Source organism: Balaenoptera musculus, chromosome 7 (genome assembly GCF_009873245.2).
Source record: "Balaenoptera musculus isolate JJ_BM4_2016_0621 chromosome 7, mBalMus1.pri.v3, whole genome shotgun sequence".
Classification (NCBI taxonomy): Eukaryota; Metazoa; Chordata; class Mammalia; order Artiodactyla; family Balaenopteridae; genus Balaenoptera; species Balaenoptera musculus.
The window spans coordinates 107,101,179-107,127,179 of NC_045791.1; the positions used below are offsets into that span (position 1 = coordinate 107,101,179).

The 26,001-nt window shown below is 45.2% G+C and overlaps 1 protein-coding gene across 1 annotated transcript in view; it reads left to right on the plus strand.

Moving 5' to 3' along the window:
* The window catches only part of TRPM8 (transient receptor potential cation channel subfamily M member 8), an 89,538-nt gene extending 71,897 nt beyond the window's left edge, over positions 1-17,641 (plus strand). Inside the window, exons 22-25 of the mRNA XM_036858039.1 lie at positions 8,377-8,476; positions 9,590-9,623; positions 13,842-13,934; positions 16,720-17,641. Of these exons, the coding sequence (XP_036713934.1) occupies positions 8,377-8,476; positions 9,590-9,623; positions 13,842-13,892 (185 nt within the window). The 3' untranslated portion in view covers positions 13,893-13,934; positions 16,720-17,641. The remainder of the gene's footprint in view (positions 1-8,376; positions 8,477-9,589; positions 9,624-13,841; positions 13,935-16,719) is intronic.
* The last annotated feature ends 8,360 nt before the right edge of the window (positions 17,642-26,001 follow it).

Sequence of the window (26,001 nt, forward strand, 5' to 3'; positions counted from 1 at the left end):
AAGGGTTAGTCGCGGTTATTTCAGCGCTCACAGGTGTCTGTCTGTAAAGTTCAGGCATCGAGCCCCCCAGTGACTTACTCGAGAGGAAGAGTAGATTTTTTTTTGAATTTACAGAGCACAATATTAATATTTTAGTAGACTTTACAATACTTGGGGCAGTTGTCCATGTCCACAGGTATTTTTTTCTTGTTTTTTCTTTTCTTTTTTTAACGGTAGTGTTATCATAGCTGTTTTATTTTAATTTTTATTGAAGTATGGTTGATTTACAATGTTTTGTTAATTACTGCTAGACAGCAAGGTGATTCAGTTATACATATATATGCATTGAAAGAGTAGATTAAGAAAGCCTTCTAGATCTGCCAGGACAGCCTTATTCCAGGGGGCTCACTTTGGGATGTACAGAATAATGATGTAAGTAGGATGCTGAGCCAACACGATTCACGGGATGGTGTCAAAATGTGACTTGGTTCTTGCTCTCCGTTGCTTCCGTGACATTTATTCTCTGGGAGATCTTAGCTTTGATTCCGGCAGGGGTCATGACTTTTCTGGTGGTTCTTAGAGAACTAGAAAAGCTTATGATGACTTTACTCGGTAAAACAGTCTCAATTTAGAAATTAGGACCTGCAGTCCAATAGATTAACCAGCCCATTCATCGTCATTCAGAGGGGAGACTCCCCGTACCCTGAACCCCCTCTCAGCCGGTGGAGCTGTCAGGAAGGATGGGCTGCTGGCTTTTCTCTCTTTCTTATTCCCTTCCCTCCTGCTCACTCACCAGCTGCTGTTCCTGACCTTCTCTGGGTTGGAGCACAGGGAGAAGGGAGGGGAAAGTGCAGAAATCCTGTTTAGAAACGGTGGCCCTGTCCTGGGCTGGCTCTGTGCTCCCCGGCCTGGTGCATGCTTAAAACTGACCCTCTGCTGTGTGGGCGCTTGGCGGGTCCCTCAGCCACGCCCTGCCTGCCCCCTCGCACCAACCACAGCTCCCGGGACTTGGCGATGCTCTCTCCGGGGGTCGCTGCCCCACAGGAGCCTCTGGTTTCCAGGGGTGCGCTCTGCACAGACTCTCCCTGCTGGGGACTCTGGAGGTTGTTCTCTCTCTCACGTGGTCACCCACCTCCTCAGCCCTGACAAACTCGGGGCAGACAGGTCCCCACCCAGCTCCTCTCCTTGCCCCTGCTGTGGGAGCTGGAACCTCTTACCCTTGACTCTCAGTCACACCTGGGTCCCCATCGTTTTGGCTGCAGGGAGCACACATCTGGCTCTCTTCCCCACGACCTGAGGTTTACTTAACGCCCCTTCCTAGAGCCACTGAGACGCACAGATCTCCCTCACCCACAAACTTGTTTCAACCAAATTCAGCACAAGGGAGGGAGAGGCCTATTTTCATTCATCTGGATGTCTGGATGCAAAGGAAAAGATGGAAAGGGCACTACTGGCTTGTACACTTTGTCTTCTAACCTCAGACTTGAGCTGGGGACTCCATCTCCCGGTGGGTGGATAGGGGTGCAGCCACAGGACTAATGTCTGCACGGCGACGGGGCCCAGGCACTTTGGGGTCCACACAGCTCTTTTCATTTCTTTTAAAAATCAGAAGAAAAAGAAAGAACTTTTAGGTGACAGAAAACCTATTGGTATATACTTGTCCTTATACCAACCCAGTCATATAATCTTTTTCATATTTTCTTGATCCGGGAAGGGGCCCACAATGGCAAAAGTGCCGAGGGCCTAGGGTGGCTGACTTGTCCTGGTTTGCCCAGAACGTCCCTGTCTTAGCACTGAGGGTCCTGCATTCTGGATGTCCACTTAGGGTGACCGACTTGTCTCAGTTTGCCAGGGACCATCCCTATTGTAAAATTACAAGTCCTGCATCTCAGGAACCCTGTCAGTTCAGGGGCTGCTGGTCACCCTAGCAGGGCCCACAAAAGTCATCAGTGTCCCCATGTGCTGACTAGGTAGGCAGAGTTAATGACTTAGGTTGGACCCAGCCCTGGTACCTGCGGGATTTCCATCCTCAGTCCCATTCTTGAGAAAAACAAACAGATCTGAGTCTCTAAGCAGATCTGTTGTGTCTTATTGTGAAACAACCCTTTGAAATCTGGTTCCCTAAAACTACCACCGTTTATCTGCCCAAGACTCCATGGGTCAGTCCTGCGCTGGTCTCTGCTCCTTGTGGTGTCCGGCTGCTGGCAGGTAGGCTGTGGGCTGGCTGGTCCCAATGTCCATGTGTGCTCACATGTGTGGGGTTGGCTGGGCTGTCATCAAGCAGCCTCAGTCTCCTCCAGCTCAGGTTCCCACAATTAGAGCCTAGACTCCCACAAAAAGCAGAAACTGCATAGCCTCTGAGGCCCTGGGCTCAGAAAGTCAGATGACATCACTTCTGCCACATTCTATTGGTCAAAGCAAGTCACAGGCCCGCCCACCTCAAGGGAGAGCAGCCTACACACGGGGTGGGCAGAATCTGTGGCCCTGTTTTGCCATTTATCACAAAAGGCATCCCCTGAACAAGCTGGATGAGCTGATCTCCGGAGAGTGCCTTCCCCCTGCCCCCACCCCCACCCCACCCCGCTCCCACGCTGGCCTATCAAGAGAAAACAAGGTTCTCACCGCCCTCCCCACCCAGGCATCACAGCTGAGCTGAGTCCTTGCCATTGGGGGCGGTGTGCATGCGGGCTTATCTCTCATTAACTCACCTGCCATATTAAACCTAGATCTGACACACTAGAAGTGAAAACATTTCTCTAGCCAGATTGATCTGACACACTAGAAATGAAAACATTTCTCAGTCCAGAATTATCTTTGATGCCTCGAACAGTTTAAAATGAAAATTTCTCAGCTATAATGGCTATAACTGTATTCACCATAGGGAAATGCTCAATATCTAGGCTGACCCTCTGTACATATACAGCCCTATTTGCTGTGCTTTTCTTGAGCCTCAAAAGCTTAGACAACTGAGCACGGATCTTTAAGAAACAGCTTCTTGATCTTTCTCAGTCCTTTGCTGCTTCTTCTTTGCCACTTTCTAAAATGATATATTTTCATGAGCAATTGGAATATCTGCTATGTTTTCCTTCCTTGAAATAACCTTTCGTGAGCACTTCCTTTCTGAGCAGGATCTGTGATAGATGTGGATGGTATAGAAAAGTAAAACTTGGTTCCAGAAAATGACCTTCAGCAATTGGGATAGAAGTGGGTGCCTCAATGTTTATGAACTATCCAGTTAGTCCTATCACTTAGATTCTAGACAACCACCAAGAACCAATGAAAAAATTCTCATGAAATGTCTAAATAGAGTGATAAAAAAGGAAAATCACTGAGTTCTTATAAATTCCAAAAGCAAGAGCCTACCAACCTCATTTCCTGCCACCGTTGTCTTTGGAAGATTTTTGTAAAACCCACCCCACATTTTCTGCAGATCTGGGTTTAAAAACAGAGGGAGTGCAGGGATGGATGGATACGGTGCGTGGGAAAGACAAGCAAAGCGTGAAGAGGGGCCTTCCCTACCTGAGCACATGAACGAGAAGTACTGTAAAAGTATTACAGGAGGCGTTCATTTCTTTACACACATTTACTCTCAGTTCTGTGGATACAGCTGTGAACACAGCCATGTGCCATGGCCTGGAGGGATGCCAGCCCTGGGACGAGACGGTTAGTGTCACAGGGAGCCTGCCAGGCAGGGAGTGAAAGGGACCTGGGGATCATTAATTCAACAAATATGCGTCAGGCGCCCACCATGCGGCAGCCAGGCACTGTGGAAATGGTGCTAGCGGCTAACCTTGCCCTCAAACAGGGCTCATAATCTCAGGAGAAGAAAGAAAATGAGAAAGCCTTAATAGAGAAGCGTAGGAAGCATGAATTTAGAGAATGTGCAGGGTGCCATGAGAGCCACATTGTGGACACTTACACCCCAGACTAGAGTGAGTCAGGGGAGACTTCCTGGAGGAAGGGGACATTGAAACTGAGACCTAGAGGATGAGTTGGAATTAGCCAGGCAAAGGCGTAGATGCCGGGAGGGGCCCAGAGAGTGAGGAGAGTTCAGAGAGAGAAGTTACAGAGGTCAGAGGACAGGCGGGAGGGGTCCGGGGGGCCAAGGGTTGCAGGGAGACTAATGAAAGACCCTGGTCCGTGTCCCACAGCCAGATTCTAGCTGCACACAGTCTCCTGCCTCCCGTCCTCTGCCTGCTGTGTCACAGTGTACATCCTGAGTCCCAGGGGAAGGAAAAAGTGCAGACAGAAGACACGATAGTGCAAGAAATGGTAACATAAATCATGAAACACTCTTTGCTGATTGAACTTATTTCCCTCGAGATGGAAGTGAACAAAGAAACTCCCAGGGCCAGTAGCAGACACCCTCAGATCACTATGTAAAATGATGCTTCTCAGATCCTGACATTCGTTCTCCTGACTTGGGGAAGAGCAGTCAATTCAGGGTTTGGAGAGTGGGGCAGGATCTTGAGATGTGGCCCCCGAATGGATCACTATGGGTAAAAAGAAAAGTCCCTGTTAAATAGCAAAAAACTGGGTGTTGGGGGCAATTTGGGAAAGGGATAATCTAAGGGAGAATCCAGTACAAACAGTGAAAGGAATACCGTTAAGCTGGTCTTGTCTCCAGCTTACTGATTTTTGTCAGGATGCGTTCGAGCTTGTCTGCTTTGTCTGTGCCTTGTTCCTGCTGTTTACTGTGGTGTGTCTCCCTGGGGCTGCTGGGTGTGTGTTTATGTGTTGCCCTCTGGTCTTTTCTTTATTGCACCTGATAAAATGGTCACTGACTACCATCATGGGATTCATGTTCTTCTGTATTGGGCCAATCATTCCTGTCCCTTTAGTGTATCCCCAATATTTTGATGATTCAGAAAGTAAAAATACAAATTTTACTAGCCTAGACACGATGATTGGTGGTAATTAAGAAAAATTTAACTTGCCAAGAACCATCATTTTTTGTGGGATTCCTTAACTACACAGAAAAATGGAGGAAAGATACTCAGGAATATGACCTTAAATATTAGTCATAACTTACTTCTGTGTTATCCCTGGAGCCATGATCTCCTAAAGTTTGGCTTTCAGAATGTAAATGTACCAACGACCCCCATCTCGTGTCTCAGTTTAAAGAATCCTCATCGTCAACTCTTTTAACAGCATTATTTCAAGACGTTAAATGTCACTTTGGGGAATGTCATTAGCTATCACACATATGTAAATGCCTTTCCTAATGAAGAAAGGTGTTTTGACAATTTGGATAAGTTGCTGTCTTTCCCCTCATCATTTTGCCATGGAGGACAAAGTGAGTCATTTCTAACTAAAAGAATGAAGAGTCTTTATATCTGGGATGGGAATTGAAAGTTGAGACCTGGAATTTGTACTCAAAGACCACACCCAAAGATCAGAGGTGCGTAATGAAGTGTCTCAGAACTATCTTTGAGTCCGTTTTGGAGCCGTGTCATGGATGAGTGTCTATAGAACCTGAGGGAGGGCTCAGGGGACCAATCCATGCCACAGATTTGGAGGCAAATGCAAAGTAAATTTAGGAAATGTATTGTTGACTAGAGGCTCTGGCAAAAAGTTTCATACTTCTTCCTGAATCGTTCCAGAGAACAAAAACAAATGATGGATAAAAGTTGTGGGGAGGAAGATTTGATGCAGTATAAAGGCAAAGCAATGTCTAACAATTAGTGCTATCTGGAAATGATGTGATACCCTGTGAGGCAGTGAATTCCCTATCACTAGTGGGATTCCAGTTGGGGGTGGGTAAGTAGAGGGGCCGTATGGGATGAAGGTCCACTCTCCAAAGGTACATTGTGTTCAGCCCAGGATCAATGGAACCAGGAAACTCGGTGTTATAGGTAAGGACAAATCAGTCCTCCAGATTCAGGATGGGTTGAGAAGGCAGAACGAAATGCATTACATTCCTCCCAAACTTATTTAGTGATTAAGTACAAGAAAGAACATAAAAATGAAAACAAATCCCACAACCTGGCCAGCAAGTGGATGAGAGCTTCAACTAGAGAAAGCGAACAGGTCAGAAATGAGACGTGTTAATCTGCACCTGTGTCCCTGATAGGCCCCTGGGAAAGTGATGCTCTCACAACAATCGGAGAAACAGACAGCGAGCCATGGATGCTCTCTTCTAACAGTTCTTAGTCTCAGGAAGGAATAAAGAAATAGGGAGAATGGGAGACCACAGGACAGGATCCTTTAGTCACTGGGCAGTGATGACAGAAGACAGGGAGCCAAGAGCCCCAGTTTACTCCCTGGAGACTTCTGGGGGGACCTGGTCACCACCTGCTCATTTGTTTCTCCTTAGGGATGCCTAATTCCGGAACCACAGCATCCTGTGGTTGTCGAATCCTCTCATGGTAATTCATTTCCTACCTTTACTTCGCATTTGCCTCCAGTGATAGGACAATCATGGGGTTTAAGCTTAAAATTGCTCTTCTTTAGAGGAAAATGCAAGATTTTTCAAATAACTTTCAGAAAAGGTAGAACCCAAACTTCCATTTTTGGTACTTTTTTGGTGACATCGTCAAGTAATAGTAAAAAATATGCTAGCCAGTCATTGCATTTTTATAAAATTTGCTGTTTTTCATGATTGAAAAAGTAATCCAAGCTCATTTATAAAATGTTCAAAAAACACAGAAAAGCACAACTAAGAAAGAGCAAGAGCAGATAACCCACCATCCAGAGATAAATGTTGATAACATATCGGTATTGATTCTATTATTCTTGTGTGGGTGTATAATTTGATTGCTCTGTGCATACACATTCAAAATCTAATTTGTTCATTTAACTAATAATCTCCCAGAGAACATCTCCCATAGCCATAAATATACATCTTTATGACAATTTTTAACTGTGGAATATTCCAGCCTATGGGTATACCATACTCAGTTTAACCAATCCCTTGTTAAACACGTAGATTGTTTCTCCTCTTTTGTTATTATATAACACTATAAGAAACAGTTTTATGTATTCATTTTTGAGCATATCAGTAATTTTTTCCTTTGAGTTCTTTCTAGAAGTGAAATTTCTAGATACAGTGTATGTACTTTTGATATGTCTGCCCCCCTTCCCATCCCTCATTCCCTGAGGCTGTAACAATTTACAGATTTCCCCATTATGTGGGAAACCTGTTTGTTTACATCTTCTCCAACAGAGGGTACAGTCATTATTTTAGACTCTGCTAATTTTCCAGTTTGGTTGTGACAATGCTATGTCATCGTTTCAATCAGCATTTCCTTGACAGTGAGAGAGGTTGGACATTTGGTCACTGGTCATTCTTGATCTTTAGCCACCTGAATTCAGGAACATCTATCCTTTCCATTGATTATTAAGTACTCCTATTGGGCTTCTACATACATTTAGTTTGAGGAAAAGACATTGGAGATGACTTTGCTAGGAAAAATCCACTTGAAAGAAATTCCGTTAGGAATTATTTTCTAAAGTGAATAACCACCATTTAAAAATAAATCTTTATTTGCTATATAGGAGTTGCTTCAATCCTGCCACTTTCATATGTCTTTGACTCCCAATTAATTCTTTTTATATCTAGGAAGATCTTAAAACAGTTCCTAAACTCTAACATGTAGATGAACACATTTAAAAGTAAACACTAGATACATTTATTCCAAGTGGACACCTGCATGAACATATGAGCTTTTCTTTCCCCGTGAATTCATATGGAGGATTGCTGTCCATTGCACTAGTACCTGAAATGCAGGTGACAGGTTGATTTGTTCCTTTGTTTGCTTGCCATCTGAAAGGTTAAGGCACTGTAAAAAAAAAAATTGAACTAAAAATCTTGCTGGAACATTCCCCAGGCTAATTTTGCAGCACACCGGGCTTAGGTGAGAGGAAAAAACTAAACATCAGAATTATCCTTGAGGTCTACACCCAGACTGCATATTTCAAGAGGGTAAGAATGATGTCCAGGGATGATTTTCCTCTCCTCCAAACTTTCTACCCCCGTGTTAGGTTGAGAATAGAAAATCCATCAGTAATTATCGAACTGAATGATCAGAGTAGTATTCTGATGTCATCAAAATGGAACAGGAGCACATAAGAAATATGAGAACCAAATTCACTAGTGAAATGATTTTGTTAAGTCACAAGACACACAGACAAGCTGTGGATGGATCTCTAGTTGGAATGAAGATTGCATTCCTATTTCATGCAAGCTCCCATTCCTCATTGTTAGCAAGAAATTCATTGATATTCCATTGTTCTGCTGCTCTCACTAGTAAGTAGCATTAGTCAGAACAGCCTGTGCAGAACGAATCTAATTCTCTTGGTTCCAGAGTATGGCAAAATGCCTAGCAGGTATTGATTTAGGAGGGAAAGGGGGCAAATGAAACAATCTGAATGTTTTTCTTTGTCTCATTATTCAAGGTTTCAAGAATGAAGACAACATGACTCTGGCGTGGGAGGGTGTCATGAAAGAAAATTACCTTGTCAAGATCAACACAAAAGCCAGCGACACATCAGAGGAGTATGCCAGTCATTTATTCCTGCTTTGCGAGCCTCCCCTTGTGTACAGGAGCTGGCAGAACACAGGCAGCTTATTTGAGCAAACTCTGTAAAGAGAATTTGCAGCAGAGAGGAATGGCACCAAAAGGTTATGGCTCAGGCAACTGAAGGTGACAAACGCAAAAGGGTGTGTCAGCCTTTCAGGAAGGGCAAAACCCACCCACCTGCCATCTGATTGTCCTTCTGATTGAAGGGCAGAAAGAGGGATTTGGAGCCTGCAGGGCAGGGCCGTGGGACCAGGTGACAAGAGCGTGGGTCCCTGTGCCACTGCTGCAGAGGTGGATTCTAGGAAGACCCGAGGATCATGGGGAACAGAAGTTACCTTGCAGAATCTGCACATGTATCTCTGTGAGGAAGAAGCAAGAGATTAGAAGATGGCAAAACCCTTTGGTTGATCTCTTACAGACAGTTGTCCCTGAGAAGTTCTGAACGCCCTTTATGAGTCGCATGGAGTTGTTGTGAACATCCCATAGAACTAACTAAGTCACTGACTCCCTAGATGGTCCATGAGGAATGTGGGATGCAGGGCATCCGGGAGCGTGCCCTTCGTATTTAAAGTGGGGTTAACAGGGTTAATGGTCAGAAGTCACTCTTACAGAGAGCTCCAAACAAACCTCAGAATTCAGTCTAACAAAGAAAGCATAAACGTAAGAACAACGAATCCCTTTGTTAGGTTCAACACAGCTATTGGGAGCAGGGGATGCGAGGCATGCTTTTTCTCTTTGAGTAACAAAGCAGATGCCCTCCATTCTCCTCCATCCCTAGACGCGGAGATCTTAGTTTTGGAAGGAAGGGACGGACCTTACAGGTCATCTTCCACCCCCCGCCCCCCCGCCCCCATCAACAAAGGTAGCATCTATTTGCTGTCCTTCCATCTGGGGTGAGGGTGGAATTCTGCTTCGCTTGGGTATTAGGAAGAAAGTAAAAGTGGTAAAAGCAGGTGACGTTGATTTAGTTGAAGATGAAAATGATCTGTATTTTGTTCTTTAAAAGACTGCGAAATGGAGCTAATAGCCCTTTTTGTTTCTCTCTCTCTCTCTGTTCTCGCTCTCTCTTTTCTTTAACTTCCTTGAAGAATGAGGCATCATTTTAGACAGCTGGATACAAAGGTATACTTCTGTTTATAGTTTGGGAATTATTTTTTTAAATCTCCATTATCTTTGAGCTTTCAGCTAGAAGCCAGTGTCCAAAAATAGATGAAGTTAATTGTTTAAAAAAAAATGGATGTGACCCTGTTCTATACTCAGCTTTCTTTATTCACTGCATAAAGTCGGGGTGCTGGAATGGAATTGCTTCTCCGATGCTCCCAGCCCCACGGGAATAGTTCTGAAGTCCCATTTCCACGACTGTCTCTGTCTAACCCAGGACCCCTCCTTTCTTTTTCTCTCAGGTGTAAGATGCTTGCAGTGACAGGGAACACCAGAAAGGCTCAGAAAAGCAGGTTGGGAGCCTAGAGACTCTATGCCAGTCTTTGCTGCCACTCTAATTTGTCATCCACTTCATTTGAATTGCGACTGCGCGAATACGCACGTGAACTAGACGTAGAGAGAGTATACCCACCTCCACCCTGAGCTGGGTAGCTGGAAATTATGATTTGGTTCAGCAGAAGTGACAATCGATTCATAAATGTCGGCTCCCTGTTAGGCTCTGAAGAGGAGGTGATATCCATGGCATTTTGGGGATGGCGTCCTGGGTGACAGAGTCACGTACCCCCCCCCCAGGGCTGTGTGGTTCCACGGCTTGACGATACCCCATCAGGGGTGGCAGGGTCTCCAGCACCCGATTCCTTGCCTATAGTAGAATCTCAAGGAACATTGAATAAATGAGCAAAAGGTGCTCTTCTCAGAGCTCTGAGATGATCATTTATTCGGTTCACAATTTCTCATATATGTATTTATGTGTTAGTTACCAGCAGCATTTAAGAGATCTGAGGCCGTGTTTCCATGGGCCTCCCTTCCTGAACTCTGGTCTTGTGCAGGACGGTGGGCTGATGCCTGGTACCTTCCTACTTACCCCCCCACCCCGCCCCCGCCTTAGCTCTTCACTTCCTTCCTCTCCTTCCCTCCCCTGGAGCTGCTTGCTCCATATATTGGACTCAACCACTCAGGATGACGGTACATTCTGTGCTGACAGTCGAATGTTTCCATCACAGTTTGCTTTAGTTCCCTATTGCTGTGCAACAAGCAACCCCACATTTTAGTGGCTTCAAACAACCATTTTATTTTACTCTTGCTTTTCTGGGTCAGGGGTTTGGGAAGGGCTCAGCTGGGCAGTTCTTCTGCTTCATGGGGTCTCAGCTGGGTTTACGGGGCTGGATTCAGCTGGCAGCAAGGCCAGGATCCGGCACCTCAGCGCTCCTCCTCATGGCCTCTCTCTTCCACGTGATCTCTGATCCGTGAGGCTTGGGGGTCTCAGGGCAGTTCCCCTTTTTCCATAGAGACTGGCTTCCAAGCGTGAAGAAACAGAAGCTGCCATTGCTCCTAAAGGCGAGACCTGGACCTGGCATGACATCATGTCCACCAGCATCCATTGATTAAAGCCGCCCCAGGCTGGCTGGGATCCAGGTGGGGGAGCAGTAGACCCCACCTGTTCACGTTCCACCTCGATGTGGGGGTGACACGTGGGCAGGGAGAAACGTGGCAACCATCTTTGGAGACACGCCATCACACAGGAGTATATCTTGTTACAGCTGCTCTCCTTCTGATGTTGTCCTGGTACTGAGTTTTAATTGAGGGGCTGGGAAGACTCCTATGTTCTTAGAGTTGAGTATCTGGACATAAACAATCATGCCAGGATGTATATCATGATTATAATCAGTGAAGAGGGGAAAGAAAAGTGCTGGATATTTTTAAAAATTAGAGAAAATTTTAAAAATGTTAGAATGCATGAAAGGAAGCGTAGGGGATAGTATTCTAACACTGAGCATGTATATTAGATGACTATAATATGTAATATAGAATATATATAAAGCCTTATAGGATTATTCACTTTCTCTACATCATATATTTATATTTAAATATATTGTCTGCTGCATCGGTACCTAAGCTACATAGCTCGTAATACTTACTGAGCACCTGCCATGTGCCAGGCATTGGGCTAAGTGCTGTCAAAGCAGACATGGGCCCCAAATTTCATGAATGGATCCCTTGTTAAGTGGTTTGGGTGTAGGAGCATTTTCCAGCTGAATTATGTAGGATTAAATAGCGATAACACTTTTCTTAGCCCTATCAGGCGTATGTTCCAGATTGCCCGTGTCTGCATTACCGGGGAGCAGTGTCAGCAGCTGTGAAGGCCCTAAGCCCAGAGATGCATGGAATGTTCTGGGCAGCTGGAGAGGGATGGCGTGGACCAGGGGAACACCGAGTAGGAAGAAAGGGGGAGGCTGGGTCGTCCTTGGCAGGAACTTGCTGGCCTCTTTAGGGTTGGATTTTATTCCCATGCAGGGCAAGCCTCTGGGGACACATCTGGGAACATTCCTTTCAAAGATCCCTCTGAGAGGTCAGAGTGGCCGCATAAGAGGGGCTTACACAGTTTGGTTTGGGGAATAGAGGTGCTAGGGACTTGTCTAAGTGTGTGTGTAGAGAAAATAGTCTATTTTTGTTTGTTGTGCTGAGTTGTTTTACTTGTGGGTTCGCTTAAGGTGGCTTTGGAGGGAGCCGATGGAAAGTACACTTGGGGCTGGGCTCAAGCTTCTGCAAGACTTGCCACTGCCCCTGCTCTGGGGCACGCAGAGCATAGGCAGGATGGCAGCAAGGGGATGGGGCAGAGCGGGACCTGGGTCGGAGGTCAGCTGGAGATCCAGGTACTGGAGCAGCTGAACTGACTCCCAGGGGCCAGGGAGGCCTCCCAGCCAGTGTGTGTCTGGGTGCGGCGGGGCGACCCTCTGGTGGGGACAGTGGACCTGAGCATGGCGGTTGTGAGCGTGGTGCCGAGGGGGTCACAGATGACTGGAGTCCCAGTTGGGGGCTGTCCACACACACGTGGGAGCCAGGGCTCTGTGGGGTCCTCAGAGGAGTGACTGCGGGTCCAGCCCCCCTGCATCTCCCTGGCTGTGGAGCTCCACCCCTTTGTTGGTTCCTGCAAGAAGTCCACCTACACCATGCCTTTTGCAGGTTTTAGTTGAATTTGGGCAGATCCCAGGGAAACCTCAAACCACACAACACTGAGACATGGGCCACCACCCACAGGATTTCACTGCCTCTCTCCCTGCTTCTCTCCTGCTCCCAGGCCCCTTCTCTCCTGCTCCCCTGCCCTCTCTCCCCTTTTTATTCCCTCCCCCTTCCTCTACCCCTTCTCTTCTGAACAACAAAAAGTCTCTCCTTTCTATCCAAGGAGAATTTTAGGGTTGGCCACTTGTTTCTTGAGCAAGCTCTTGGTGTCTTAAACCCTACTAAACATCATACTAAAGTCCTTTTACTGTCAACTAATACAGAAATCTCTCCAAAGCCCTTCCAGTGAAAAAAATTTTCTCCGTCTCATTCTTACACCAGAAAACAAAGTTATTCACATTGACCTTAAGTCTGTAAGTAGGAATCTTACTATGCCTTCTTTATTTTAGGCAGCCATTAGCCCTTATGGTTTCTTTTTGTCCTTTTTTAAAAAAGAGTTAAATGAAGAGGTTAATACTGGAAATAAGCCTAAGTTAAACAGAAAGCTTTCCTTGAGTGAGTGATATAGCAAGTTGGAAACCAACTGTACAGAGATTGTGTTATGTCTATAGCTTTTATTAAGTGTAAAAATATAGCTTGTAATTTAAAGTGATCTTCACGCATCTTGTGTAAAAACTTGTGAAATATGCATGTATTGAAAATAATTTTATCATGCTTTTTACTTAAATTGTTTTGCTACTTATACTGTTTGTGTGTGTGTGTGTGTGTGTGTGTGTGTGTGTGTGTGTGAGGGGAGACACTTTATTTGCAAAAACTTGATTAGTATTTTATCACATTATTTTCATTATATTATACTTTTATCAAAGCAAAACGTTATTGATACCTTATAATTTTATTAGTTACATATAACATTTTTATTTCTATATATTCTCTGTGTTGTAATCTATCTTTTCTATGTAGGAATCACTAGTGATTTTTATTTGAGTAAAGCTAATCCTAATTGGTGCTAATGATTATTTGCTTGTGATATGATTTCAGAAAGTTAGTAATGGACAGAATCTGAAATATCACCTGGAGTCTGCCATACTCCAGGCGTGAACCATACTTGCTATTTCATATATAGTACATCTATTTCATAGAAAAGCCATAGAGTCATAATTTAAAATTTAAAGTTGGAAAATTGATCTTAAGACCAGTTTTATTTTTTCCCCTTTCAAGCTTAATGATCTCAAGGGTCTTCTGAAAGAGATTGCTAATAAAATCAAATAAAACTGCATGGACTCTAATGGAGAAAAATCGAATTCTAGCAAGGTAAGTAATTTAATAGCTTTTTTTTTTTGGCTCTGAAAATTTACGTATTTTAAGACTAATTCAAAAATCATGATATTTTCTCAGTTACTTTCACATATGATCAGATTTGAAAATAAGGCATGGTGTAAAACATTCGAACAATATAGGTATATAGAAAAGAACAGGTAGAAGCCGCCCTCACATTACTTTCCCTATCTGCTCCCCTGCCTGAAGTTAACACTGCTAGCAGTAGATTACAGTATCCTTTTGGATCTTTAAAAAAAAAAAAACCAAAAACAAACTTCCAAACTCTACAGCTATTTTGGCATTAACTGAATCAAGGTCACACTATTCTAAGACTTGGTAATTTTTTTTTCTTACTTAACTCTAGATCATGGGTATCTTTACAGATCCATGCCTCAGACATGTACCTCATTCTCCTGATACATCATTTCTGTTTACTGCTATAAGGAATGTACAGATGTATGGGTTCTTTTGGTTAGTTTGTTTTAGATATTTGCTATCATTAAATGCATGTTGATCACATTTTACTACCAGAAATGTTTTAGTAAGGCTTTCAAGGTTTTTAGCAATAGCTCATTTGCACAATAAAAACGTAATTCAGTTAACAGACAAAATTGAAGCCAAGGCTTTGCTCCATATCTTACCATTTGCTTTAATTATGTTTTCCCGTTACCCGTCCAAATGCTGAAACAAAATGTTGTTAGGGACTTGCAAAGCTGGGAGAAAACAGCAGTGAGCGATCCATTTGATTAGAATTTTTTGAGAAAGTGAATGGTAAGGAATGGAAACAATTAAGCCTCCCTCCTTTCCTCCCTTCCCTTTTTGTGTTTACTGACTGCCTTCTAAGTGCTGGCAGTACTGTGTTCAGACCGTGATGAGGCTCAGACGCTGATATTTGCCTTTGCATAAATCCTCACGCTGCAGAATTTCTATTCACAGGGTGACTGTGTTATAGGGGTGACTGTGTTAGGGTCCTTTCAGTATATCTGGTAGCTCAATACTTTTCCTTGAGTTCTGACAATTATAGATCATGTTACAAGCCCTCTATCCTGGAAGACTTTGTAAGAGCAAGATTGATGCATATTGCATTTGCATATTTATTTGCATATTTATTTTCTGTGAAGGCAGGTATAGTCTCCCAAGCTGCTCAAGAAAACACACCTTGTATATTTAGGAAGAATGTATTTCAACTCTTCCATCATGGTGTTTCATGAACACAATATTATACTTTAAATTATAATTCAAGTTTTGAAGCACTTATTTTGTTTGATGAATGAACTGAAATATAGGAAAAACAATTAGGAAGAGATAAAACAATTTAAAATGATTTTTAAAACCCTTAGAGGTGTAATAATTAGAAAAGATTCAAAATGAGCTGTACGCATCCATCTCTTAAAGCTCTCATCTCGTCATCTCTCCTTCTTTTTCCAAAAGTGTTGACTATGAGGAAAATGAGCAGACAGACTGGTTTCTTAGCAACTTGATCTTTGCTTAAACTTAAATTGTTATTACTATATGGAGAGTTCATTAATTGGTGAATGAAGATGAATTGGGAGAAGGACGTTACTTCATGTGCAAGTGGGCATCTTTAGAAACAATGCATTTGGCATGTCCAATTTGTTGGTATACTTTTTACTTCTGGATATAAGATCCATTTTCTTTTTGTGATGTCATCTGTTTGGCATATCCTTAAGAGGTTCACTGAAAATGTAATTTTATAGGCAACCACCTACATGCTGCTAAAATATATATTTTTTTGATTTTTTAAATTGAAGTATGGTTGCTGTATGATATTATATAACATAGGTGTACAGTATGGTGATTTGCAATTTTTAAAGGTTGTACTCTATTTATAGTTATTATAAAATATTGGCTATATTCCCTGTGTTGTACAATATATCCTTGTAGCTTATTTTCTACCTAATAGTTTGTACCTTTAATCCCCTACCCCTATGTTGCCCTCCTCCCTTACCTCTCCCCACTGGTACATGTTGCTGAAATATTATTCTTGTACTGTCTCTCTGATACTTCTTTCTCTAGAGGGGTGAGGGTGTCTTTCCTGGGGGTGGAGGCAAAGAAAGAGAATGCCAGCCTAAGTGGGTGTGAGCTGGCACCAGTGGAAGTAGGGCAGGAGTGGACATCTGGGGACAGGTCTTTGCCAATTTGCCCATCTGGGCTTTCCATCTCAAATCATCCTTTGATCCAGTAACTTGGGACGGGACGTTTGCGTATATATTTTCTTTTCTGCCACACTAAATTTGAAAGGAAGTAAGAACCAGGGTGAGAGAAAGCTATTTGTTTTTGTTTTCTCATACCCTTATACCTTCCCTGAGAATGGGGGTGGGGGAGTACTTCCCTGAGGGCACTGGAAATTGTTTGATCCCTACATAATAATCCATTGATTCTTGTATTTGCTGCAGTTAAATTCTAGTTCATTTCGATAAATCATTGTAGTTCTTAACTTTCTTATCAACTCATCCTTTACTTATCAGAAATCGCTCAGCAACTAAAGCACTTGGAAACTTTCTGGGTCTTTGAGGTGAAGTCTTAACCATTCAACCAGAGTCATTCTGTTCACACTGGCAAACTGGGCAGAACTCACATCTTTAACAGAAAAAATGGCCTTGTAATTACTTCAATACCAAAAGGCAATCTCTCAATTTTTGGTAGTACATTTGGACCCGTTACCAGTATATTACCAATGTATTTTGAAGCACGTCGTATCCTGAGAATGAAAGTGGGAAATCATTCTTAACACAGGGCTCTTCCTTTGTTTTCACAGGTGGTATCAGACATCTAAATGGAAAAGATTCAAGGGATGCTGCTGAAGTTTTGTTCCCGCCTAAATGAGAATTGTTCAGGCCCCTGGGTGCACAGCGATGGTTTTAATCACCCCAGTGTGCTCAATCTGAGAATAAAATGTGTTCCTGATTTTACACGAAAGATGGATGTAAAGGAAGAACATCTCCTACAACTTGCTTCCCCTGAAGGCTGCCCTATTACTTTCTGAGTCTCAGTGGCCAGAACCTGCTGTTGATAGTTTAAACTGTACTGTGTCTTCCTGTTTCCTTCTCTCTTCCTCCTTTGACCCATGCATATTAGAGAATATCTCTCCTAGGAACTGGAACCTCGTCATGATTTTCCTCCTGTATTGTTATTTTGTTTATTTCTGATTGATTCTCCATTATTTTTTTTTTTGTATAGTGTGACTAATTAGCTGGCGTATTGTTAAAAGTCTCCCCAGTCAGGTCAGATTCTAAAAACATGCTGCAGCAAGAAGACTCTACTTTCTTCAGGAGAAACTATTTTCATTTCTCATTATGCTTTTATTCATTAAAGCAGGTGATAAGACAGCATCTTCCTGTCTCACACTCACCAGGAACTCCACTTGAAGGGAATATCCCCTTCCTAACAATGTGAAAAGGCACCTAAAAATGAAATCCTTAGAGGTGCATCTGATTTTGTTTTCACTGGGTGTTCCTCTTTCTCCTCCTATTTATTATTTTCCTATTAAAAATAATTCGTGGATATTATAGAAAATTCATGGGTATTATAGAAAACACAGACTACATGGAAAAGTAGAAAATATAGTCTCACTACCTAAAGGTAATCACTGCTAACAAGTCAGGATGTTTTTCCAAGTCTGTTTTTTTTCTATGCATGTTTTATTTCTCTTTTAAAATTTTACATAACGTCATCATACCACGTATACAATTGTATATACAATTTTTCAGTTAATATTTTATCAAAGATGTTTTCTTTATACTCATTATCTTCTTAAACTTTACATTAACAATTGCATGTTGTTCAGTCTCTAATGATTTCCACTATGTTGGTCATTGAAGGTGGTTTCTCATTGGCCAGTTGGATGAGCATCTTTGTGCCAGAATCTTTTTCCACAGTTGGGAAAATTTCCCATGGCTAGATTCCCAGGAATATGTATTGATTATCAAACTATTTACAAGGCTTTTTCATAAATGTTTAGCAAATAGGAATTATTAACTTGATATAAGATATGAGATACATGAACCTAGAACTCAAGATAAAATATTATATTTAATCCTTAGTTTAGGAAGAAACCAATATACTTGCTTCAGTATTATAGATGGTGAAGGCATTGGTATAGAATTGGAAAGATTATATTCTTGAACACTTGTAGTCCCAGCTTTGTCTGGAAGTGGTGTTATCTTTGCCCAAAAGAGATGCACTTGGAAGTATGTAAAGTCATTTAAATGTCCATGATTAGTTTTTCCACTTTGAATGGAATATACTCAGTGGCTAAGGAAGAAAATCTTAGAAGGAAGCTGTTAAATGATTATCGAATTAGAAAAACTACAAAAGCATGAACCAAAAAAGCTTTTTCTGTTTTGTCTGGGCAGTAGTTAAAATGACTACTCACAATATTCATGATGTTTGCAGGGAATGAACACAAATAAAAGGTGTCTTTTTACTTAGACCTCGTTAATGGTCTAACAGGGCATCTTATTCAGTAACAGGATTGATCAGTTCATGGTTTTGGATGCTGAAAGTAGATGGGATAAAATTAATGACAAATATTATCAACGAAAGGAATTTTCAAGTTTTCTCTGTTAGTGAGAGAATTTCACGTTTGTTTCACCATGGCAACTGCCTTTTCTGAAGCCACCAAGAAGAGGCTTGTGTTATCTCCACGGTGACTGGAAAAAACAAAGTATATGGCACTGAACGTATTGTGCAGAGAGTGACAACTGTCCTAACCTCTTACCTTCAATTCAAGTGGTGAATTTGAATAAAATCAGTAAATTAAATTGAAAACCTACCAGAAGACAAAACTTAGCATAACTATTGGCTGATACCCTTAATTGTGCTTGTCCCTATATTCACATTTCCACTGACTGTGTTTTTGTTAGTGTAAGAAATAGGCCATGTGCACATCAGTATCATGAGTAAAAGCAATTCTCCCATTGACACTGATGACAGAGAACTTGAACAATACTCGGCATTCACTTGTATTGGACAGGGAACTGCCCAGTGTTTGCAGCTCAGCTTGTCTGGCAGACGTTTTTGTAAGGTGACTCTCCATGATTTTTGTGTAGGCCAATTCATTGTTTTAGGTGTAGCTCATGAAAATAGCACATGTCTTGGATGCACCTCTCATCAAATGTGCTCTGTCTTGTACCTGGTACTAAAAGTGTCCCGTGCACGTGTACGTCACTGATAACCCTGCAGCTTGGTTTAAATGAGTGGGTTAATGAATCAACCAAGAGGAAATGTCATGGGTTGCCTTTGTCATTCTACTGAGAGTGAAAAAAATACAATTCCTTCCTTCATCCAGATGCATTTCTATGGGGATTTGATTCCCAGAGTTACATGAGCTGACTTCGCTAAGCAGATGACTAGAACATTCTGAGCGAATGCAAGCAGAAGAATGTCCCCTGTGGTTCTGGCTCTTGCCAGCAGGGCCGGATTTGGATCCCATGGTTAGGCACCCATCTGTAGCCCAAGGGTCTCCAGCTTCTGTGACTTGGAGCTAGCCCCCTATGTCACCAACCCTCAGACATGCATAGCAGTTTCTGAGATTACAGGGGTCTCCTGTGGCCTCAGGATCTGTCTTGGGGCCAACATGGTGTCTTTTGTCCACAGCCCCGTGTGGTGATGGAGCCTCAGGCCCAGACTGAGGTACATGGTTTCCTTGCTGAAGGCAGGGTCCTCCAAAGCCACCTTGGCTCCAGACAGAACTGAGGAAGTGTGTCTCCCTCCCGCCACCCCTTCCCCTTCTTGGTCCATGTGGGGGACTGAACTGTGTGGTTGTCATGGAGACGGCCTCTGCCCATGGCCTCCGTCTCAAAAGGAAAAGGCTTAGAAGTTGGGCCGTTGGTCGAGCTGGAGCTGGATATTGGAGACAAACGTCCCACTGCCCTTCCCGACCCCCCATCCCATGCGCGCCTTTATTCTCCTGAAGATGAAAATCGTGAGGGGAAAAGCAGCCTTCGGTGACCCACCCCATCCATCCATCAGACCTCAGCAGATGTTTCTGAACCATAGTTCATTTAGGATCAGGCGAGGGCTTTGGGACTGCACGCACACATTTATAGCCTCAATTTTTTACTCAAAGTTTTTTTCCCCCGGCAGAAGTCCTGTTTGACTAGGAGAAATTCCCCTCATTTTTTCATAATGTGCAATGTGTTGTCACTAAGTGTCCACTGTGAGCACTTCCTGGGGACCCAGAATAAAATAAGTAAAAAATAAAAATTAAAAAAAATCAAAACGGAGCAGGAGGCTCTGCCCTCCACTGTCTTACGATCCATTCGAGGACGTTGATTTAAGAAACAGGAACTTGACGCTACAGACAGCATGCCGAGCGCAAAGGCAGTGGGTTGCAGGCCCAGGAGAGACCTGCGTGGGTGGAAGGGTTCAAGAGGCACCTGCTTGTGCGGCAGAGGCAGGAGTTTGGCTTCCCCCGAATTCCTCCGTGTCTGTATCAGATAAGTGCCTTGAGAAGTTCCCTGGGGTAGAGAGTGAGGCCCAAGTGTCTAAAGCGGGTCACCAATGGATGTGCACACGCAGGGCTGAGGTGTCTGAAGTCGCTCGGGGGAAAACTGAGGCAGATTTATTGAGATGGGACACAGCAAAAAGGTGCAGGCTAGGAGGGGCGTGTTAAGGGGTGTGCAGGGCGCAGTTCTTGGGAGCCCCTCCCTGTGAGGGTACCAATGGTCAGGAAAGAAATATACAAACCGGGAAGCAATCACGGCAGCAGACAGGGCACACATGGTCATCTAGACTACGGACCACATCATGCCTGGGAGCCACCCTCGGGCTCCTGTCACACTGGACCACAGCAGTATCCTTCCAACACACGTCTCCATCATTGCCCTCATGTCTCCTCCCGATTCTCGGCACCGCCTGAGAGCTATCATCTTGATGCTCCCCACGGAACATCCTGCGCCCTGCTCATGAGTCTTCGGTGGGTCCCCATTTAATTTCTGCCCAAATCCCAAAAAGGGAGCTTATGACATGGGCAGCCTGCCCCTCATCCGCCTCTGCAGACACGTGATGTGACCTCCCTGCCTTGTCCCCAAACTCCATGTGGCTGTCCTGTTCTGAGCTGAATGCTGTGTCCTTTTCCCAGCCCGCTTCTTACCACTGGCTGCCCAGCATTCTGCATCCCAGGAAAGCCACACTGCTTATGTGGTCCTACCTTCCCCCTGGATTTTTTCACCTCTTTTGTCATGTGCCTTAATGGGTCTTCTAATGGGTAGCAGTGGAGTGCCATAGTTTGGAAATACAGGACACATTTACCTTGCTGTGAATCCCACAGCTTCACTGCTTGCTGGCTGTGTGACTTTGGGAAGGTTACTTAAACTCTCTGTGCCTCAATTTACTCATCTGTAAAATGACTCCTTCCCCTGAGAGGGGTGGGAGGATGAAATGAGATAACTGAAGAGGTGCTAAGGGCCTGGCTGGCACTTCCTAGCTGCTCAGTGAAGGTTAGCACTCTTTATTGTCACCACTCTTAGCTGCTCCTTTGTTCAAAATCTCTTCCACCTTTCTTGCTGGTGAACTCTTACTCTATCTTCAGGGCCCAACTTGGGAATCACCTTCTTCAGAAAGCCTGCCTTGATCCTCCGCTCCCAGAGCAGCTCTGTCCTAAGAGAGCTTCCCAACTCTTCTACCTCCTGGCTGTGCAGAAGATGAGAACATCTGTGGGTCACCTGCGTGCTAGAGAGGGACTTCTCGAGGCCACAGGCCCTGGCCAGCGCCATCCCCCTCCAGCAGCGCCGAGCTGGAGGATGGGCACCTCACTCACTGACCTCCTGCCTGGCCGGGCATCTGTGGTTAACAGTTCCCACCATGCTCTGTTTTGGGTCTCCCTGCCTCCCTCGCTGTGACATTCGGGAGGGAAGGGCTTTGTGTTCCCAGTTTGTTTGGCTCACTGCATCGAGATGACGCCTGGTCTATTGCTGGAGCTCCATCAGGCACCTGTGCGGTTGGATTGAATTAGTCACCACTCTCCACGTGCCCAGTGGCTTCCTCATTAGTGTTTCTCCTCTTCCCTTCTTGGCTGGTTCAAATATGACTCATCCCCAATTAAGCACCTTCCTGCCCTTTTCTTGCACCCCAGGCAGAGGTCACCAGTCCTTCCCCATGTGAGTTTGGAACCTGATTTATAGACTTGACTGCAGCCCTCGCAGCCTGTCCATAAGGTGTCATGGTCATCGTGTAGGGATCTGTCCTCCCACTGGATTAGAGCTCTTGTAGGACAAACACCAGGTCTTTTTCACCATTTCATTGATTTGTGCACTCAGACACATACACTGTGTGCCTTACCATGCTTGGATATCACCCTAACCCTGTCCCCGGGGATCTTACTGTCTGCAGGGAGTCCTGAGTCTTGGGTGATGACCGGGGCTGTAGTACAGGGGTCCAGGGGGCAGATACGAGGGGTTCCCAACCTAGCTCTGGGAGAGGGGGCAGGAGGGATCCCCAGAACCAGCAAAGCGATAAAGAGGGTTAATGCAGGACAGGTGGGGCTTGTTTGAGGCAGAGGGAACACATGCAGGAGGGGGAGAGTGGTTGAGAGCATAAACTTGAACCAGCTCGCCGGGGTTCATATCCTGACCCTGGAGTATACTTAGACCCCGACCCGCCGATGTTAGCCTTGTACCTGTGGGTCCCTTATTAACTTCCTTTAAGTTCTGAATCCTGTGTTCTCAGCACAATGTTTCACCATGTGGTGATCCTGTGAAATCTGCCCTCACGTGGCAGGAAAGTTTTTGCTGGGGAAGAATGAAAACGAGCAAACACCTCCAGGGAGCCAGCCTCGTACAGATAAAGAGGATGCGGGCTTCCTGCAGGGGTGCAGGGGACCGGTGTAGGGGGAACTAGGGCACATCCTCAACGCCTCCTTCCCACCCTCAACCCCAGGGTGAATTCTTCACACAGAGCAACACTTGTTTTTATTTTAAAAATAAGCCAAAAGGATATAGCTCCCAAATTAAGAGAGTTAGTATAATGTGTACACACACACACATATGTATATGTATATATATATACACGTAGTGATGAGGTGGGGGAACAGTGTTTGCAGTAATTTTGTGTGGATGGAAGTGAAACCTCATGTGCCATTTGCCTTTCTGCTTTTAAGTGAGTACAAAAGAACAAATACGTAGTGTTGCAGCTCTGCTGTGACTCCAGCTCAACGGAGCTAAATAGCGATGGTCTCTGTCCTTGTTTCCTCCTGCCCTTCATCCTCCCCCCAAGGCTCTTCCAGCCCCTTCCATCCTCTTTGTCTCCCTTCTTTCAGTTCAGCGCTGGCAGATGGCTCTGATGTCTACTTAATTTTTCTCAGAGATGGGTGAAGAATAGAAGCAAGGCTGCCCTTCTAGGCTGATGGAGAGGGCTTTTGCCTCCAAGTTCACCTCTCACATCCCCTGGTTCAACCTCCAGGCACAGACAACCCCCCCTGCAAAGTGAAAATCCCCTGGGCGCCCTCCCCTCGGCTTTGCCTTGAATCTGCTCAGCGGAAGCTGCAGCACTCTTTTATTATTCCAGAAATGGATTTTCTTTCAAACCCCACTGTCAGTTTCTTTCAGGCAGATCAGGCAATTTATGGATGCTTAAGGAGCCGTGTGCCTTCGGTGACCCAGAACTGAAGACACTCGGGAGTCCTGGCGCTGGTCGCAGCACCCCCGTGGGTTTCCCTTACAGCCCAGCTCCCCTGGGACAGCCCAGGCACAATCAGCACCCTCACTCCCTGCAGGCCTCCCCCCCACTCTCTACCCATCAAAGCCCCAGGCTGTGACCCCTGCTGTCCTTGGAGTGTCTGGAAGCAAGAGACTCGCATTCCAAGTGAGAGATGTTTCCAGATCAGGAGAATTATTTCCTCCCACTCCTGAGAGCACGCTGCGTTCCAGCTCCAGGATCCCGGGCTGTGTCCCTTCTTCATGAGCTTTCCTCTTTGGATCCTTCTGAAATGAAGTGACACAATTTCTCCCCCGATTAAAAAGAGAGGCTTTCGTATTCAGACTTGAGGTGCATTTGACTTGGATGCAAGCATTTTTGAGTTCAGAGAAGGGAGATAAACTCACTTTCATCAAGCACTCACTGCCTCTGTATCCAGCGTGCTCAGATTAATTATCAGAGAATGCGGACACCCGCAGGTGACATGCAGCCCTTAAACTTCCCTGCGCTTCAGCCTCCTTATTAGAAAAAGGCGAAGTTGAGCTAAACCCTTACCCAGGTTCTCCACTCTCTGAAACACCAGCATTTGCTGCTCCCTGGACAGGTGAGCAGAGTTCGGCTTTGGCCAGAACACTGATGAGCTTTCTCTTCTTGGTCATTTCGATTGCTTCGAACTTATTTCTGTAAGTGTGACAGGGACGAGAGGATAGAGATGAAATGCGGAGTGCTGGCAGTGTTCTGCCCTCTCACCATCCGCCCAGCCTTCAGAGGGTTCCTCAGGCCGCCTCCTGTGGGAGTGACCCCGGGGATGGGAAGATGAGGGGGCAGACACCAGGCAGGCCAGAAGAAGGGAGGAGGGAGGCCTGGACGTGAGAGAGCATTTACGGAGTGTGGAGGGACTTTGGGTCCTGGCCAGCCAGTGTGTGCATGTATGCATGTGCATGTGTGCGTGTGCAAGAGTGTGCATGTGCATGTGTGCATGTACGTGTGTGCATGTGTATGGGTGTGCATGTGCATGTGTGTGTATGGGTGTGCATGTGTATGTGTGCGTGTGTATGGGTGTGCATGTGCCTGTGTGTGTGAGTGTGCATGTGTATGGGTGTGCTGTGCATGTGCATGTGTGCGTGTGCATGTGTGCATGTACGTGTGTGTGCATGTGTATGGGTGTGCATGTGCCTGTGTGTGTATGGGTGTGCATGTGCATGTGTGCGTGTGCATGTGTGCATGTACGTGTGTGTGCATGTGTATGGGTGTGCATGTGCCTGTGTGTGTATGGGTGTGCATGTGTGCGTGTGTGCGTGTGCATGTGTGCATGTACGTGTGTGCATGTGTATGGGTGTGCATGTGCATGTGTGTATGGGTGTGCATGTGCCTGTGTGTGTGAGTGTGCATGTGTATGGGTGTGCATGTGCCTGTGTGTGTATGGGTGTGCATGTGCATGTGTGCATGTGCATGTGTGCATGTACGTGTGTGCATGTGTATGGGTGTGCATGTGCATGTGTGTATGGGTGTGCATGTGCCTGTGTGTGTGTGAGTGTGCATGTGTATGGGTGTGCTGTGCATGTGCATGTGTGCATGTGCATGTGTATGGGTGTGCACATGCATGTGTGCATGTACGTGTGTGTATGTGCATGTGTGCATGTGTATGGGAGTGCGTGTGCATGTGTGCATATGCATGTGTGTGCATGTGTGCATGCACACATGTGTTCGTGTGTATGGGTGTGCGTGTGCGGGTGTGCATGTGCATGTGTATGGGTGTTCATGTGCATGTGTGCGTGTGAATATGTGTGCACGCACATACAAACCATCTGGAACCCTCCTTGTTTTCCTCCGTCCCACCACTCTCTGCAGTGGTCACCTCAGACCACCGTGAAACCTCCGGCTCCCCCTCTACCTCCATCCCCTTCTTTGCTCTTGGCAAACAGCCTGACTTCCTACTCTCCCCACCCTCACTCCCATGGGCGCTCACTCAGCCCCCTCTTCCAGATTTGCAGACACCCCCGCCCACCGGGCCGGCTTTTCTCCTTCCTTCCCACTGCCCTCTTTCTTTTCCAAGTCGATTCCTTCCTCCTGCACTTTGGACTCCATCCCCCGTGCTTCTCAGGAACCTTCTAGGATTGGTTACTCCTCCTCCTCACTTTTCCCTTCTCACTGGAAGTATTTCCACTTGCTTCCACCTTTCCTATCCTCAGAATAGAGCACCCCTGCCCTCCGTCTTCCCCCGGGCCTCCTGTCTCCTCCCTCTCACAGTCTGAAATCTCACAGATGTTCCCGGACTTACGGCCTCCGTTTCCCTCCCTCTTGGGCATGGCTGAGCCTCCTCCAGCCGGCCCCACACCCCTCATCTCCCAAGAGTCATCACTGGGCTCCGTGTCTTCCATCCGGCAGCGTTTTCCTGTGACCT